The 16125-nt window shown below is 37.3% G+C and overlaps 1 protein-coding gene across 4 annotated transcripts in view; it reads right to left on the bottom strand.

Annotated features, from left to right (window-relative positions):
• Nucleotides 1–16125, bottom strand: part of ADAMTS19 (ADAM metallopeptidase with thrombospondin type 1 motif 19) — a 239082-nt gene that overhangs the window by 15107 nt on the left and 207850 nt on the right. For all 4 annotated transcript variants that reach the window (XM_039236685.1, XM_039236682.1, XM_039236684.1 and 1 more), the window contains one exon: nucleotides 11434–11586. In XM_039236685.1, the coding sequence (XP_039092616.1) occupies nucleotides 11434–11586 (153 nt within the window). The remainder of the gene's footprint in view (nucleotides 1–11433; nucleotides 11587–16125) is intronic.

The raw sequence follows: 16125 nt of genomic DNA, 5'->3' as shown, positions 1-16125 counted from the left end.
TTTGAAAGGACCGTCAAATTAACCCCTCGAATGAATCATTTTTTTTTTATATCAAAGTACATACTGATCACTGCAATGATGGAAGAAAAACAAGATGTTTTGCATTAAGAAGCAATTAATAAACAAAGAGTCTTGAACACATCTGCAAGTCTGCCAGCGATCAGCCTATGAATCACAGGGTGTTGGAGAGGTGAAAAAAGACTATCAAGGCATTTCTCTTTAATCTCGTTCATTCCAGGGGAACATCTTCCCACCAGAGAGAACTGTTTGGAATGGCAGTGATTGAATTTCCTTTGCAAAAACAATACTTTCCAGGTCTAGTCCGACAATTCTATGTCCAAAATGGATCAGATCCTTCGGGGACCATGTTAGAGAAGAATGTGTGTTTTGTTTTGTTTGTTTTAATAACGTCTTGGTTTAAAATAGCACAGAGAACACTATGTAATTACCTTTAGGTTATTCCAACCTGAAAAAAACCAAGTATCTGCCAGGTTACAGTGAAATGTCTGAAGTGTGCTTTACTTCTGTCTATAGCTTTCCTTCTAAGTTAGGTAACAACCATCTAACCTGAAGGCAGGTATCTAAGCCAACTGGATTCAAGAGAATGCAAAAGAAGTCCGCCAGCTTCCTTAAAGCTCAATGTGAAGCACTTTTTTGGCTTAAGTACCATGTTATTCAAAGAAGGGTGGATTTACTTTTTTAAAAAAATCACATTTTTAAATAGTTTGATTTACCACACAGGAAAAGGTCAAGGGAGTCCTATATTTACATAATATTATACTGATTAATTATCCTGAAAAAAAAATAAGCTAGTTACCAGTTCTTTAGTAGTAAAATGGATGCAACACTGTAGTTCTTACAGAATTAGAGTCAGAAAATTAAATGGATCAGGAGAAACGCAATGTGTAGATGTATGCTACAGCTTTTGCTTCCATGATGAAACAGTTTGGTGATCATTCATGCAATAAACATCACTAAATGTAGTGCTGTGTTCTGGTCATTCAGAGACATTTATGAGAAAGGTAAAAGGGGTTAAGATATTCTGAATGGAACAGCAACCATATATGGCAGTATATAATTAATAGAGAAAAAGTAACATAGTAAGGGCACACAAATTCTGCCATTTATTGGGGAAGCCTTTGAAAAATAAGGCACTTCCAGAGGTCCTTGAAGGACTCAGGTAGTTCAAGGAAACACATTTCTACGCAGCAAAGAAGACTGTATCAAGACCTAGAGAATGGAGGAGAAGTATAAACTGCTCAAGGGTGATCTTAATGGAGATACTGATCATGAGAAGGAGACAATTCTCATTTCGCAGGTTAGGGCCAGAACATGAAAGATTCAAATGCCTGCATGAGTATCTGCTAATTGACAGGGTAGCCAGAGGGAATTCTCTGGAAGAACTCAGGCTATAGGACAGAGTGAAAAAGTCATCCCTGTGAGTGGATGGATCTGAAATAGGACTGGTGGGGGTAAGAAAGCGTCTTATAAATTATTACTCTAGTTCCGGTAAAAAAACAAACAAACCAAGGACTGTATTATTATATTTGGAGGAAAAACAGTTGAGGCAAAGCCCTACATGTGTAAAGAAGAAGTGCCAAGGGTAGGTTCTAGCCTGGGTAGTTGGGAAGATGATATTGACATTTTTCAAGAAAAAGGAAATTGGGAGTAGAATATCATTTGAGGAAATAAAATGAGGAATTTTGTTTTAAATATACAAAATTTGAGGAACTACTGGAATGCCAATGGCAAGGTCCCAGGGCAATTGAAGTTTGGGTTGAGAATAAAGATACAGCCTACCCCTCCCTCAACTCCCTCTAGCTCTGCTCCCTTTCCAGGCACACTTAGACTTTAAAATTTTAAACACCATCTAAATGATGATGGTTCCAAAATTTATATTTCTATCCTATTTCTCTCCTCTGATCTAACTACTAAATGCCAGTATTTAACTCTCTTAGAGGCAAATAAAAGCTCATCCACAATAAAAGTGAGAATCTTTCCCCTCCAACTTGACTCTTAGGGTTTCTTATCTCCTATCACAGAAACATCATCCATACAAATTGTCCAGACCCCAAGGGAAGTAGTGAGTCCTTCTTAATACCTTGACTCCTGCCTCTTCCTCCTCTCCCTCACAAATAATCAACCCCAGTTCTATTTGTTTTAACCTCAGAACAATCTCTCAAAGCCAACCATTCCTCTCCATCTCTACTTAGACTACTTTATGAACAACCAGTATTAATTTGGTTACTATGTAGCTGACACTATGCTAAGAACTTTCCATGAATTATTTTATTTAGATTCACTAACTTGGCTGAACAGAAGATCCAGAATTCAAACCCAAGGCTGTCTGACTCCAGACACTGAGCTATCTTACCTCTTATAGTTCCCAATCCTTTCCCCTCCCTGGAAATTTTGTAACAATCTCTGAGTATCTTTCTATACCCATGACATCAGTCATTTTTTATATGGTAGCCTAAAAAAATTTAAGTACTAGCAAAGTAGGTTTTCTTTTAGTTTCAGACAGAAAATATTAACCCATTTACAACATTGAAAGTAACATATGGATATGGTAGAATTATAAACTAAGAAGGCCCTTTCTCCAATATAATTCAAATAAACTATTCTTTGTATATCTGTGCAGAAAAATTTTAATATGTACAAGAATAGTATATGTAAACAACATTCGTTCATACTATATAACTCTTCTGCATAACTACTCACTTAATAGTAGGTCTTAGAGAAATTTTCCAATCATTATGTATTTATCTATAAACATATTTTTTATCTTTCAATTTTTTATAAACATGTTTAAAAAATAATATCTCATTGTTGGAATGTGGGATTATGATTTATGTAACTAGTTAATGGATATATGGGTTGTTCCAAATTTTTCTTGTGCCAAGAGAAGGCCGCATGGAGCATCTTTATAAATACAGTTAGCAAAATATGTGAGAATTTCTGTAAGGAAAATTAGGCATGTGTACATTTCAAAGTGAGATATTATTTTTTACAGCTATCAAATGAGTTTTAAAAAGTGTGCTAACATCCAGTCTCAGTAGTATGATGACACAGATATGTGGAAGCAGAAGCGAGTAGAATCCACTTCTTTTAGAGATGGAGCTTTTTGGTTGCCCCATGGTATCCCTCAACATACTCCTCTTGTTACTTTTCTGAGCCCTAAAAGTCGTGTGTGTGAGTGTTTATATCTAAATATGTTTCCTAGTTTTATTATACTATATGGACTTGTGCCTAGTGTGTATACAGTACAAAAAGCTGTAGACGTATATCTTCCTAATCCAATCTATTTGTGCTTTGTCTCCTAAAATAGAGTCTTCATTTTAAGTCATTCACAATACTTTTCTTTGGACTATGTGCCATTGGGACCACTGACACTGGTTTTTTACTTTTACTTGCAGTTTTAGAGCACAACAAAATTCAGAAAGACCTCTAGTTGCTTTGGCACATTTTAAAGATGTAGGAAGGAGGCTAGGGGGAACTGCTCTTCGGCATACAGAATCGATGCCTTTTTAAAAAATGTTTGTTTGTTTGTTTGTTTATTTATTTTGAGTGAGAAGGAGTGCAACTAGGAGAGGGGCCGAGAGAGAGGGAGAGAATCCTAAGCAGGCTCTGCGCTGTCAGCACAGAGCCTGACAAAGAGCTCGAACTCAGGAACCATGAGATCATGACCTGAGCTGAAATCAAGATTTGGACACTCATCTGTCTGAGCCACTCAGCCACCCTGCCATATGATGTCTTTCTAACTGGCTGATCATTTGCATATTTTTCTTGCATTTTAAAGATGCCATTCTCTGCTAGTCCTGGTGATATGGTTATTTCTATCTCTGGATATCCTCCGGCATTTGATGAACATATACTTCACCACATCTAAGCAAAAAAACTCCACTCAATTTCTATTTTTATAGAATTTTAATTTTATAATATTCTTATCAGTATTATAAAATCTTATCTGATTTTAATTTTATAATATTCTTATCAAATTTCTTTATATTTTTACACGTAAAAATCCACCCCCCACCCCCCAACAATCAATGTACCCAAATGAATTTTGGCCATGTTTCATGCTCCATCCCCTATAAAAAACATCAAAACTAATTTTTTAACTCAGTCATATTTATTTACTAAAAGTAATTTATTTCAGGTATGATTTAGAAGGTGAAATTATAGCTATCCTGGTATGCAGCACAAGAGCATTGATAGTATTATTTTACAAGCCTAGGGATTTTTCAATGATCTATTAAGAAGACAGTATAGGGGTACCTGAGTGGCTCAGTTGGTTAAGCGTCTGATTCTTTTTTTTTTTTTTTTTTTTTTTTTTTTTTTTTTTTTTTTTTTTTTTTTTTTTTTTTTTTTTTTTTTTTTTTAAGCGTCTGATTCTTGATCTTGGCTCTGGTCATGACCTCATGGTTGTAAGATCGAGCCCCACGTCAGGCTCTGCACCGAAAGCCAAGAGCCTGCTTGGGATTCTCTTTCTCCCTCTCTCTGCCCATCCCCTGCATGTGTGTGCTCTCCCTCCCTCCTTTTCTCTCTCTCAAAATAAATGAATAAACATTAAAAATAAAAGGAGACCTTTTATCAAATTAAGCCTTGTGGATTAAAAAAAATTTCTCTCTTGCATATTCCAATTCAAAGGATGTTAAACATGTCTTTATATCAGCACTTATAATTCTACATGTATATACATATATAATACATACATCATATATACTTATACACATATACATAGAGAGACACAGAGATACTACCTCAGCCTCTCTAAATTTTAAATTTTCTCTATGTAGAAGACATGCACAGATGGTATATGTGTGCATCACTTTTAAGCTAATATATATCTGCTATGTTCAATCATACCAGCCAAATGCTTTGACTACTTTAAGTAATTCCAACATTTATAATTTTTTAATATACATCTGGGGCAACAGGTAAGATTGTCAGGCGATCCAAAAACTAAAAATGAAAGCAATGCAAAAAACGTCCCATTCTCTTGCAGTATAGAGTCAGGGGTGCCTTGGTGGCTCAGTCAGTTAAGTGTCTGGCTTCGGCTCAGGTCATGATCTCCCAGTTCATGGGTTCGAGCCCCATGTTGGCCTGGAGCCTGCTTCGGATTCTGTGTCTCCTTCTCTGTTCCTCCCCCACTTAGGCTCTGTCTCTGTCTCTCAAAAATAAATAAATGTTAAAAGCTGAAAAAAATGTGCCAGAGGCTAAAAAATTTAATAGCCAGTAGTTTGGGGATTTTGTGCATGGCTTAGAAGATCACTACCTTCTCCAGAAAGAATGGTAAATAGCAAATTCTGTAAATGTTCAGTAGATGCATCTAAACAATATACTAGAAGGTCTTTCTTGATGAAAAGTACTCCATTTATCAATGACTAACTTCTTTAGTATGAACAATTTACTCACAGACAAGTGTATTTTCAAAGTAAATGTTCCTATAATGCAAAATATCTCTCCCGTAGGACATCTTGCGATAGGTTTCTTCAATGTCCACATGCTTTAAAACCAAACCCACAACCTCTGATTTCTTTAATTCACTGACTGATCCAACAATGATAGATTATGGTGTGATAGATTCATATTTGTTTACGGGGTAACTGCTCAAATTTTCCTGTCTTTGTAGACTCTAATTATAAAAAAAATGATAGGCAGTTATCTTTTCCAATGACTTATAGACATTATTAGAAAATCATTCTATATATAAATGTTGATCCACCAAGAATAGTTTTTACATTATAGATAATTTCAGTATGGTTTCAATCCACAAATTTTCTCCAGTTACAAAAAAGTACTTCCAAAACTAATCTTTCAAATTTGAATAATCCAGTGTAAGTTTTCCCAAAGTGTATTACACTAAATAGCAAACTAGCCATATACTCTACAAAAGTTATCTTTGGTTAAAAATAAAGAAAAGGGAAATACTACAGTTCTTTGAGATTTAACAAGTATAGGAAGATGTTAAAGGATCTGAAAGTCCTACAGCAATTTGCAGTGTTTTCTTATCTTTGTTTAACTACATTATTTCTCAGACCTGGAGACTGTATCCCAAGGAATGAGTTTGCCACAGAATATAATTTGAGGAATTCAGCCTCAAAAGTTCATAAATTAGTATGAATGTAGTCTTCTAAAATGGATGACGTTTGGTCTTCAGTAAAGACAAGTCTTTTTTTTAATGTTTTATTTATTTTTGAGAGACAGAGAGAGACAGCACAAGCAAGGGAGGGTCAGAGAGAGAGGGAAACACAGAACCTGAAAAGAGGCTACAGGCTCTGAGCCAGCTGTCAGCACAGAGCCCGACGCAGGGCTCAAACCCACGAACCGTGAGATCATGACCTGAGCTGAAGTGGGACGCTTAACCGACTGAGCCACCCAGGTGCCCCAGTAAAGACCAGTCTTAACTAATGTATCTACTTGACAAAATATTTTCTCTATTATAGCAGTTGTCATTTCATTCATTCCTCTGAATCTCTGGTTTCAGCTGATACTTAACATTTTCTATTTTCACATTCTATTAGGGTATTTAATTTGGTTACTTGTGACTACTTACTTCTTTAAATTTGAATGGGAAATCCTCTCACAAGTGCTGAAGCTTCCCTCTACTACCCTGTTAACAGCCCGCTTAGCTTAGTTGTATTAAAACTGGCAAGATACACATTTGGAGTCTAGGGTCTCCTGCAGGTGGATCTGAATCATGTGTGGTGTGAGGTGTGTGCCGGCACTAGCTCAGTAGTATGGAGAGACCCACAGTCCTAAAGCCCAGCCCGGCTACTGGACAACAAGAAATCCTCCCCTTGGCAATTCTGAGTCTGGTTCTTTCTGGCTTTCTTGACTTAAAACAAAATTACTGGGTTACAGAGATAGATGCATGATTAAAAACACGGTGTTATCTAGTCATTTAGTTTCGAATATTCTTGATTGCACAGATGAGGATTTCTCTAAGTTTCCTTCAATGATTCACTGAGCTTTCCTACAGTGGAAAGAAATGTCCTCTGTGATTATTCATAATTTCATAGTTTTTAGGTTCCTCTTCAGCTGAATATACTGGATATAATTGTGGTTTCCTTTTACAGGATAAGTTAAAAATGACTCATTATACTGCAAGCTTTATATTTACCACTTCTAAACAAGGATACCATACTATTTGTAAAATTAAATCATCCAAAATGATTTATTGTGCTTCCAGCATTATTTTGAATTATATCATCACAAAAAGACTCATAACCTCTTGCCCAAAAATCTATTAATCATGTCAAGATTTGATATGTGGCCAAAACTATTCATTTCCCAGAATCTTGAAGTACTAAATTAAGCTCAAATTGTAGACTATGAATTGAATCTAAGAATAAAACAAGAATAATTATGTACAATTCCAAGGTGTTTTGTTTCTCATTAAAACTCACTTGAATGAGTTCTCTTGTTAATGCTGCACAAAAAGTTAATGCTATGAAAGCTTCAGGAAGGAACACGTTTTGTATAACAGGTAGGTAAAACAATACCCTTTTATTTGCTTCTCTATAGGCCTCCAATAATGAAAACAAGAAGCTGTAGACATTCAAATGAAGGCAGAAAGGTCAAATTCTGGCAGAAAATAAGGCATTACATTAAACATAAGGGACTATGTTATTTTTTAAGTCAGTGTTCTAAGGTCAGCTTAAATGAGTGAATGCAGATTTCAACTGCCCAGAAACATATGGGCCGGTGCTCTGTTATCCCAAGAAAGACCCTAAGGCCATATCTATATCAGAGAGATAGTCAGAATGTGGCATATAATTGTGTCCCTGGTTAATGCAAGCCAGAACAAAGCAACCACATTGTTTGTGCCCTATTTTTGCCAATTTTCTAGCCTCAATGGAATAAATGCAAACATTGTTCAACAAAGGCTGTATTACATCTACTTAGGAATCAGAGGTAATACTTTCGTGACAGATTTTTCTCTTTTGAATATTCCTGTATTTATATTTTTCTTTCTCAAGCTGAGAGTAGATTTTCCACTATTTACACAAAATCACCAAAACATTACTGATAGACATTACATAGGCTGATACAAATGCAGTGAAAACAGTTTGAGGAATAAGCCATTTTCTTAGGAAGCCTCCATTCAGCCGATATATCCTTAGCCCAATAACGGTCAAGGACTTTTAGACAGTGGGAGAAGCTGAGGACATATTATTCATTTAACTGATTCTCTAGAGCTTCACCCCTACTGAGGGAAGAAAGGGTTGTATAGCAAGATTTTATGGATAGCTCAATGAATATCCTTGATTAAAACCAATCCAAGGCTAAATTTTAAGTGTACTTAGGTTTATCAATAGTTTAAAAATATTAGAATTTAAGTGAAACCAACAGATTAACTGACCTCCAAGGATCTCAGAAATCCGTGCACAATTGCACACATCTTGGTGCTATCCTGTTCCTGGGACACAGCTGATAAGAATAAGAAATCTACGGCCTCCCCTGTCCATGAATACTTTAATCACTGAAACTACATAATCGCAGAATTATTCCTGTTCTCTGTAATTATTTTGGGATGGTCTTTATTCTAACATGAAAATGATATCTTAGGGGTGAAAAAGATGGGGTGAAATCAATAAAGTTCACATGGAGCCACTGGCTTTAATTTGTGCACACTGTTTAAATCTGTTATGCTGAGATCTGAGTCATGAAAAAGAACAAGGAAACTGGGTTCAGGTAAGAGCAGACAATATTCAAGTAAAGAAAAAAAATGCAACATACCAAATCTTCTAAATAAGCAAACAAAAACACACAGGCGAACAGACAAAGGTAAAAAGTCATAGAGCAAAGATAAAGATAAATAGTTATTAAAGCTATCCACTTCTTTTCTTACTCACAAAGGCTATGTCTGGCTGGGTAGCACTCTAAGAACTCAACAAAACCAACTTAAAGTAATTCACTCTAAGTACATCTAAAAATTTATACACATGTAATTATGGTAAAACTGGAAAAAATAGTTTTTCAGGCTTGGCACACACAAAAAAAAACAACAGACGTCCTGTTTTTTAAGATCTCCCCAGTTAATTAATTTTGGTTTTGCTTAAGATGTAACCAAAGGCCACATAATAGGCACATTTATTAAATCAATAGCAATAGTATTTGTCATGCAAATAGGATGTGCTAGCCGTATTTCTGTACACAGCAATGTAGGAATTTATAGTTGTGTCATAAGTCACAACAAAACCTGGATCTTCTGTTTTTTGTAATTACGATTTTTGTTTTGAACTGGAGATTGACATTTATCATTTAAAATAGTCCTATTAATGAATAAAGCTGGCAAAATACACCTCATCTATTATTGTGGGTTTGAAACTTTTTCTTAGAGAAGACTTGTTTCATTTAAGGGAAACACCTCAAATTTCATTAGCCAAAATAAACAAATATGGAGTTCCCACAATTGAAAGGGAACAACAGGTGACCTCCCCCACACCCCTCCAACTAGGACTTCCATCTCCTCATCCTATTTTATACCATCAGTGCTGAAGAAAGAATTAATGTATAAAAAGCTTGAAAGCAATGGTATCCTCTATTTTCCTTGTTTCACTCATAGGAAAACAAAGACACAGAGGTATCTGGTCCGTCTGTATAATGAGGGAGTTGAGACTATGTGCCTCCTCTCTTGACTTCCAACCCATGGTCTTTCCTATCCTCCTGCTGCATTTCCTTCTCTTAGAATTAGGAAAACATAAACCCTGAAAATAAATCATCTGTGGTTAATTTGGAATTGTCCTCCCCCTAAAAGTTGTTTACTCTATCGTGTTAAGTTTCCTTACATGGTTCACTAGTTCAAAGCTGCCTGGATTGGGCTGAATATCTCCCAAGTCTGTAGTGAGGATGAATTTAAATTGTTTGCAATTGCATCCTTTAAAGAGTCCCAATGTAAACTGTAAACGTTGTAGGTCTTAGAAAGAAGAGTGTGGTTCATGAGAACTCAGATGTGACACTAATAGCAAACATTTTTAAAGAGGGAAGGCATTAGTAATCACAAGTAAATAGATTTTAAATGTCAGGAATTTCTTTTGGGGCAACATTAGGCAAGCTGGTTAACCTGGCGCATTATACAATGAGAAGATTTCTTTCAGAATGTCCTTTAGAACTCTTTATGAAAAGTACCACACTCCCTACCATGCCTCAGCAGCCACCATTTTTTTATACATATAAAATAATAGGAAAGAAGAGAAGATTTATGATGTCTCTTTGAAGCCTTAGAATTTTATGATTTCATGATAATAGGTATATGATATCACAGTTGGATGTGGCAAGGCACAGGGGATTATCGGATTAATACTTAAATGTCTGAAGACTAGTAGCTGAGAGCTATTTTCCCCCCAGGTATGATCGGAATTTTATCTTAAAGGCTTTCTTGGGGGAAAGCCTGGGTGTCTCAGTCAGTTAAGCATCTGACTCTTTGCTTCGGCTCAGGTCATGATCTCAACGGTTTATGAGTTTGAGCCCTGTAGATCCTGCTTGGAATTCTCTCTCTCTCTGCCCCTCCCCTGCTTGTGATCTCTCTCTCAAAATAAAAAAAAAAAAAAAAAAAAAAAAAATACTTGTTTTTCGAGAGTGAAAACAGGGGGGAGCCAGAGAGAGACAGACAGACAGACAGACAGACAGAATCTCAAGCAGCCTCAATGCCCAGTGCAGAGCCAAACACAGAGCTCAATCTCATGACCGTGAGATCATGACCTGAACCAGAAACAAGAGTCAGATGCTTAACTGACTGAGACATGGAGGTGCCCTTGGAATTTTATCTTAAAACATGGGATTGATCAATACTTTATGTAGACTGATAGATATTTTCTGTTCACTTATATATGGGGCTCCACTTAATTTGTAAATTTAACTAACACTATTATCACAACATTAAACTTACTGTTCACCTGTCACATGAGTTGTGGCCACCTGATTTGACCAAAGGACAAGTTCCTTTCCTTGTCTTCTATACACAACCCCAAAAGTGGTGGGAGAAAGAATGCCTTTTATATATTAAGATGGGAATTGCCTCTGTTTGAGTCTGTCACTACCCCACTTAGTTACATTTTCAATGGACTTATGTGATAGTATTCTATTTATTAGATAAGTTTTATGCAAACATATCCTGATAATGAACGATTATGAATAAAAACTCACAACAAAATAACAGTAGATAGCTGTTTTTGAGAGCATCCTTTGTATCACAAAGTCGAAAACAGTGTTCAGAGATTTCTACCTTTTACCATATTTAGTCTTTAAAACAGTTTTATAGAGATCATCATCATGGATTTGAACCTGGGAATATAACACTCTGTCTCCCACGACCTATACCTCTGTCCTCTCCTTGTCCTAAACTGCATGCTCTGTGGTTACAGCACCCGGGCGATGCAGACATGATCAAAAACTAATACCAAGAATGTACCAGAAGATTCTTACCTTAGACCAGTCACCCATTCGCCACACATAGCATTTTGAGTAATCCTCACAATCCTCAGCCTCCCTGGGTCTGGTGGAGAGGACACACTTCTTCCTAGGGTTCGTACACCTCACTGTCCGATGACGCACGCCTTTGCCACACTTGACTGAACACTAGAGGAAAACATAAGAGAGTCTGGATGAAGTCCATGATTAGGCGATATCGACTAATGGTTAAATTATGTTAAGCAATGCTTCTTTCTCTTTAAAAATTTTTTTAAAAGTTTATTTATTTATTTTGAGAGAGACAGGGAGAGAGAGCACAAGCAGGGGAGGGGCAGAGAGAGAGGGAGAGAGAGAATCCCAAGGGGCTTCGCACTGTAAGTGTACAGCCCACTGCAGAGCTCGAACTCATGGACCATGAGGTCATGACCTGAGCTGAAATAAGGAGTTGGATGCTTAACCAACTAAACCACCCAGGCGCCCCCTTCTTTTTCTTTCTTTCTTTCTTTTTCTTAAGTAGTCTTCACTCTCAGCATGGAGTCCAATAGGGGGCTTGAACTCATGACTCCAATATCAAGACCCGAGTTGAGATGAAGAGGCAGATGCTTAGCCAAGTGACCCATCAGGTGCCCACTGTTACATAAGATTTCTAATCATCACTCATAAGCCTATCACCCACACAGAGACCAGGTTAAAGGATAAAGAGAAGGAAAACACCTGGCTATACCCCAGTGCCAGGAGCCAAATGGAGCTTAGGACACATGGGAAGTAAATGAGTTTCAGGACCACAGGACCATTATTACAGAGATCAATACAACATAGGTGTTGTTTATTAAAGACAAATAATATACAGTGATCAAAATGTAAACTACTAAACTTGACTGGCATCAAATTTTTGTGTACAATTATGTAAGAAAATTCATTTTATTTTTGCTGAGATTTAGGTTGTTTTAGCCCTAAGAAATGTTTATGAAAAAAAAAGTTAGAGAGCATCATTTCTCACAAATTTTTCTTAAAGCTAAAACAGAGAAAATCTTAGCAAAAATAAAATAAGTATTTACTTGCATAATTATATACCCCTAGAGATCATTATTCTAAATGGCTACATGCAGTGAAAATATAATTCAGTTGAAAAATAGTTTGGTTCATTTCATAAATGACTGATGCCTGATTTAAGATGGTGACATAGCATATATACATGTTTGGGGGTGCCTGGGTGGCTCAGTCGGTTAAGTGTCCAACTTCAGCTCAGGTCACAATCTCACAGTTTGTGGGTTTAAGTTCCACGTTGGGCTCTGTGCTGACAGCTTAGAGCCTGGAGCTTCCTTTGGATTCCTTGTCTGCCTCTCTCTCTCTCTCTGCCCCTCCCTTGCTTGTGCTTCATCTCTCTCTCTCAAAAATAAATGTTAAAAAATTTTTTTTAAAAACCCCATACAAACATCTCTACATATTTGTATATTCCACCAAGTTTTTCCAGGTGCAACTTAGCACCTCATTTTCATTTATGCCCCTTATTATGGAATATGTGTAAAACTTCTCAGCTTTACAAAGGTACACATCACTGACTATCTGGACACAGGGACCAAGATGGCATTGGGCAGGAAAAGGGAAAGGAAGGAGAGAATGGAATGGATGAAAGATAGGACAAAACTTGAAAATCTGATGAATATTTGTGATTGAAAAAGGTCCGAAACAAGAGCTGCAGCTACACATTTAACAATGACATACTTCGGCACCTGCATGGCTCAGTCGGTTAAGCATCCGACTTCAGCTCAGGTCATGATCTCACGGTTCGTGGGTTCGAGCCCTGCATCGGGCTCTGTGCTGACAGCTAGCTCAGAGCCTGGAGCCTGCTACGGATTCTTTGTCTCCCTCTCTCTCTGACCCTCCCCTGCTCACGCTACTTCTCTCTTTCTCTCAGAAATAAGTAAAAAACAAAACAAAATGACATAGTATAAGAATAAGCACATGGACTATACAACAGGTATGTTCTTGAAATTCTGAGCATGAAACTAATGATATTTTAAATATGGTATATTTTGCATAAACGAGTGACTATTCATAATTTATGGTTTATGTTTGAATATGTTGAGCTTTAAAGTTTGACTTTAAAGTCAAACATGTATGACGTGGCATTTTAAAATTTATATATTTTAATTTTTTGCAATTCGAACTAACCCTGATTTGTAAAAATCAATGTTTAAGTTATATAAAAATAAGAGAAACATTTAAAAAATTTTCTTAAATTGTTTTCATAGTTTATTGCCAAGTTGGCTTCCATATAACACCTAGTGCTCATCCCCACAAGTGCCCTCCTCCATGCCCATCACCTCCCTTCCTCTCTCCCCCACCCCCATCAGCCCTCAGTTTGTTCTCAGCATTCAAGAGTCTCTCATGGTTTGCCTCCCTCCCTCTCCCCAACTAGTTTTCCCCTTCTCCTCCCCCTTGGTCCTCCGTTAAGTTTCTCCTGATCCACTTATAAGTGAAAACATATGGTATCTGTCCTTCTCTGCCTGACTTATTTCGCTCAGCATAACACCCTCGAGTTCCATCCACGTTGCTACACATGGCCAGATTTCATTCTTTCTCATTGCCATGTAGTATCCCATTGTATAGATAAACCACATCTTCTTGATCCATCCATTAGTTGATGGACATTTAGGCTCTTTCCATGATTTAGCTATTGCTGAAAGTGCTGTATGAACATTGGGGTCTATGTGCCCCTATGCATCAGCACTCCTGTATCCCTTGGGTAAATTCCCAGCAGTGCTATTGCAGGGTCATAGGGGAGTTCTATTGTTAATTTTTTGAGGAACCTCCACAGTTTTCCAGAGGGGCTGCACCAGTTTACATTCCCACGAGCCGTGTAGGAGGGTGCCCGTTTCTCCACATCCTCGCCAACAGCTATAGTCTCCTGATTTGCTCATTTTAGCCACTCTGACTGGTGTGAGGTGGTATCTCAGTGTGGTTTTGATTTGTATTTCCCTGATGATGAGGGACGCTGAGCATCGGAGAAACATTTTTTAAATTGGTAGACTGCATTGAGACATATTATTTCTCCCAGTTGGTGCCAAAAATCTGTATAGAATATTTCTGACCTATTTCCTCCTAAAGAGTTTGCAAAGACATTATGGTTATTCTGGAGGTGGATATTTTCCTTTGCTCATGTGAATCTTCTCTCCAGATTCACTGAATTCATTTGGATGTAATATTAGATTCTGCATTCACTGTGAAAGCACGCATCAAAAATTGAGGAGAATCTGTTAAGCAGCAAGGTATAGCTCAGAAAAGGAAGACAAGAGCAAGTCATGCTATTTGCCAACGTACTTTGGTGGGTGTGGGGGTTGGGTTAATTGAAGAATATTCCAAAACCTTATTATCTAAGCTACTTTATCCTCATTTTCAAAGGATTAGCTACTCATGGTAACCTAGCATTTTCTGTTTTTCAGTTATATATCCTATCTAATATTCTGAAAGTAAGCATCTGAATGATTTGGCTCTGGGTGTGCATATGCGTGTATCTGTGCTCGTGTGTGGGTATATCAGTGTGAGTGTGTCTGTATGTGCATATAGCCACATACTTACCTAAAATGCTTCAGAGCAGCTAGAAAATATAAATAATGATGGCTATTTATTATTTTTATATAATTTTTTAAATGTTTATTTATTTTTGAGAGAGTCAGAGCATGAGCATGGGAGGGGCAGAGAGAGAGGTAAACACAGAATTTGAAACAGGCTCCAGGCTCTGAGCTGTCAGCACATTTTGTGGACTTGAACTGAACCCACAAACTGTGAGATCATGACCTGAGCTGAAGTTGGACGCTCAACGGACTTGGCCACCCAGGTACCCAGATTGCTGTGTATTATTATGCAAAGATATGTATCAGGATAAAAGAAATGAAGCATACAGCTTGGCCTGGAACACACCTGTATGCTACAGACTACATGCTAATGGGTGTGTGCTGTAGTGAGCCTGAATGCAATGGGTTCAAATCCCAGCTCTCCCACTTAGATAGGATATTGGGTAAACTATTTAATGTCTCTGAGCTCTATTATACAATGATGAAACTATTAACTTTCTTAGATTGATGACTAAATACAAACAATATACTAAAGATGAAATAAAAGCAGAGTCCTTGCTTCTAGGAGATGATTGTTAAAAGATAATGTCCTTTCTTGTCCTTCTAAGTGTTCAGGGACAATGAATCAAATGTGTATAAAAATTTCTTGGGGCACTTGGGTGGCTCACTTGGTTGGGCATCTGACTATGGCTCGGGTTGTGATCTCAAGGTTCATGGGTTTGAGCCCTGTGTCGGGCTCAGTGCTGACAGCCTGGCGCCTGGAGCCTGCTTCAGATTCTGTGTCTCCCTTTCTCTCTGTCCCCTCCCCCACTCATGCTCTGCCTCTCTCTCTCAAAAATAAATAAACATTAAAAATTTTTTAAAAATATGCCCATTGTCAAACCATGAGAGACTCTTGAATGCTGACAAAAACTGAGGACTGATGGATGTGGGGGGGAGGGGGGATGAGCATGGAGGAGGGCACTTGTGGGGATGAGCACTGGGTGTTATGTGGAAATTAAATTGACAATAAACTATTTAAAAAAAAAAAGATTAGTTCATTTGAGAGCTCCCACTACTCTAGGGACCTGATTTTATTTTATTTCAAAATTTCTCAATTCATAGACATTGGATTATTTTAGTTAAAACA

Source organism: Hyaena hyaena, unplaced genomic scaffold (assembly GCF_003009895.1).
Source record: "Hyaena hyaena isolate Hyena2069 unplaced genomic scaffold, ASM300989v1 scaffold_115, whole genome shotgun sequence".
NCBI lineage: Eukaryota > Metazoa > Chordata > Mammalia > Carnivora > Hyaenidae > Hyaena > Hyaena hyaena.
Note: the sequence above shows the minus strand (reverse complement) of the source record. Positions and strands in the feature narration are given on the sequence as shown.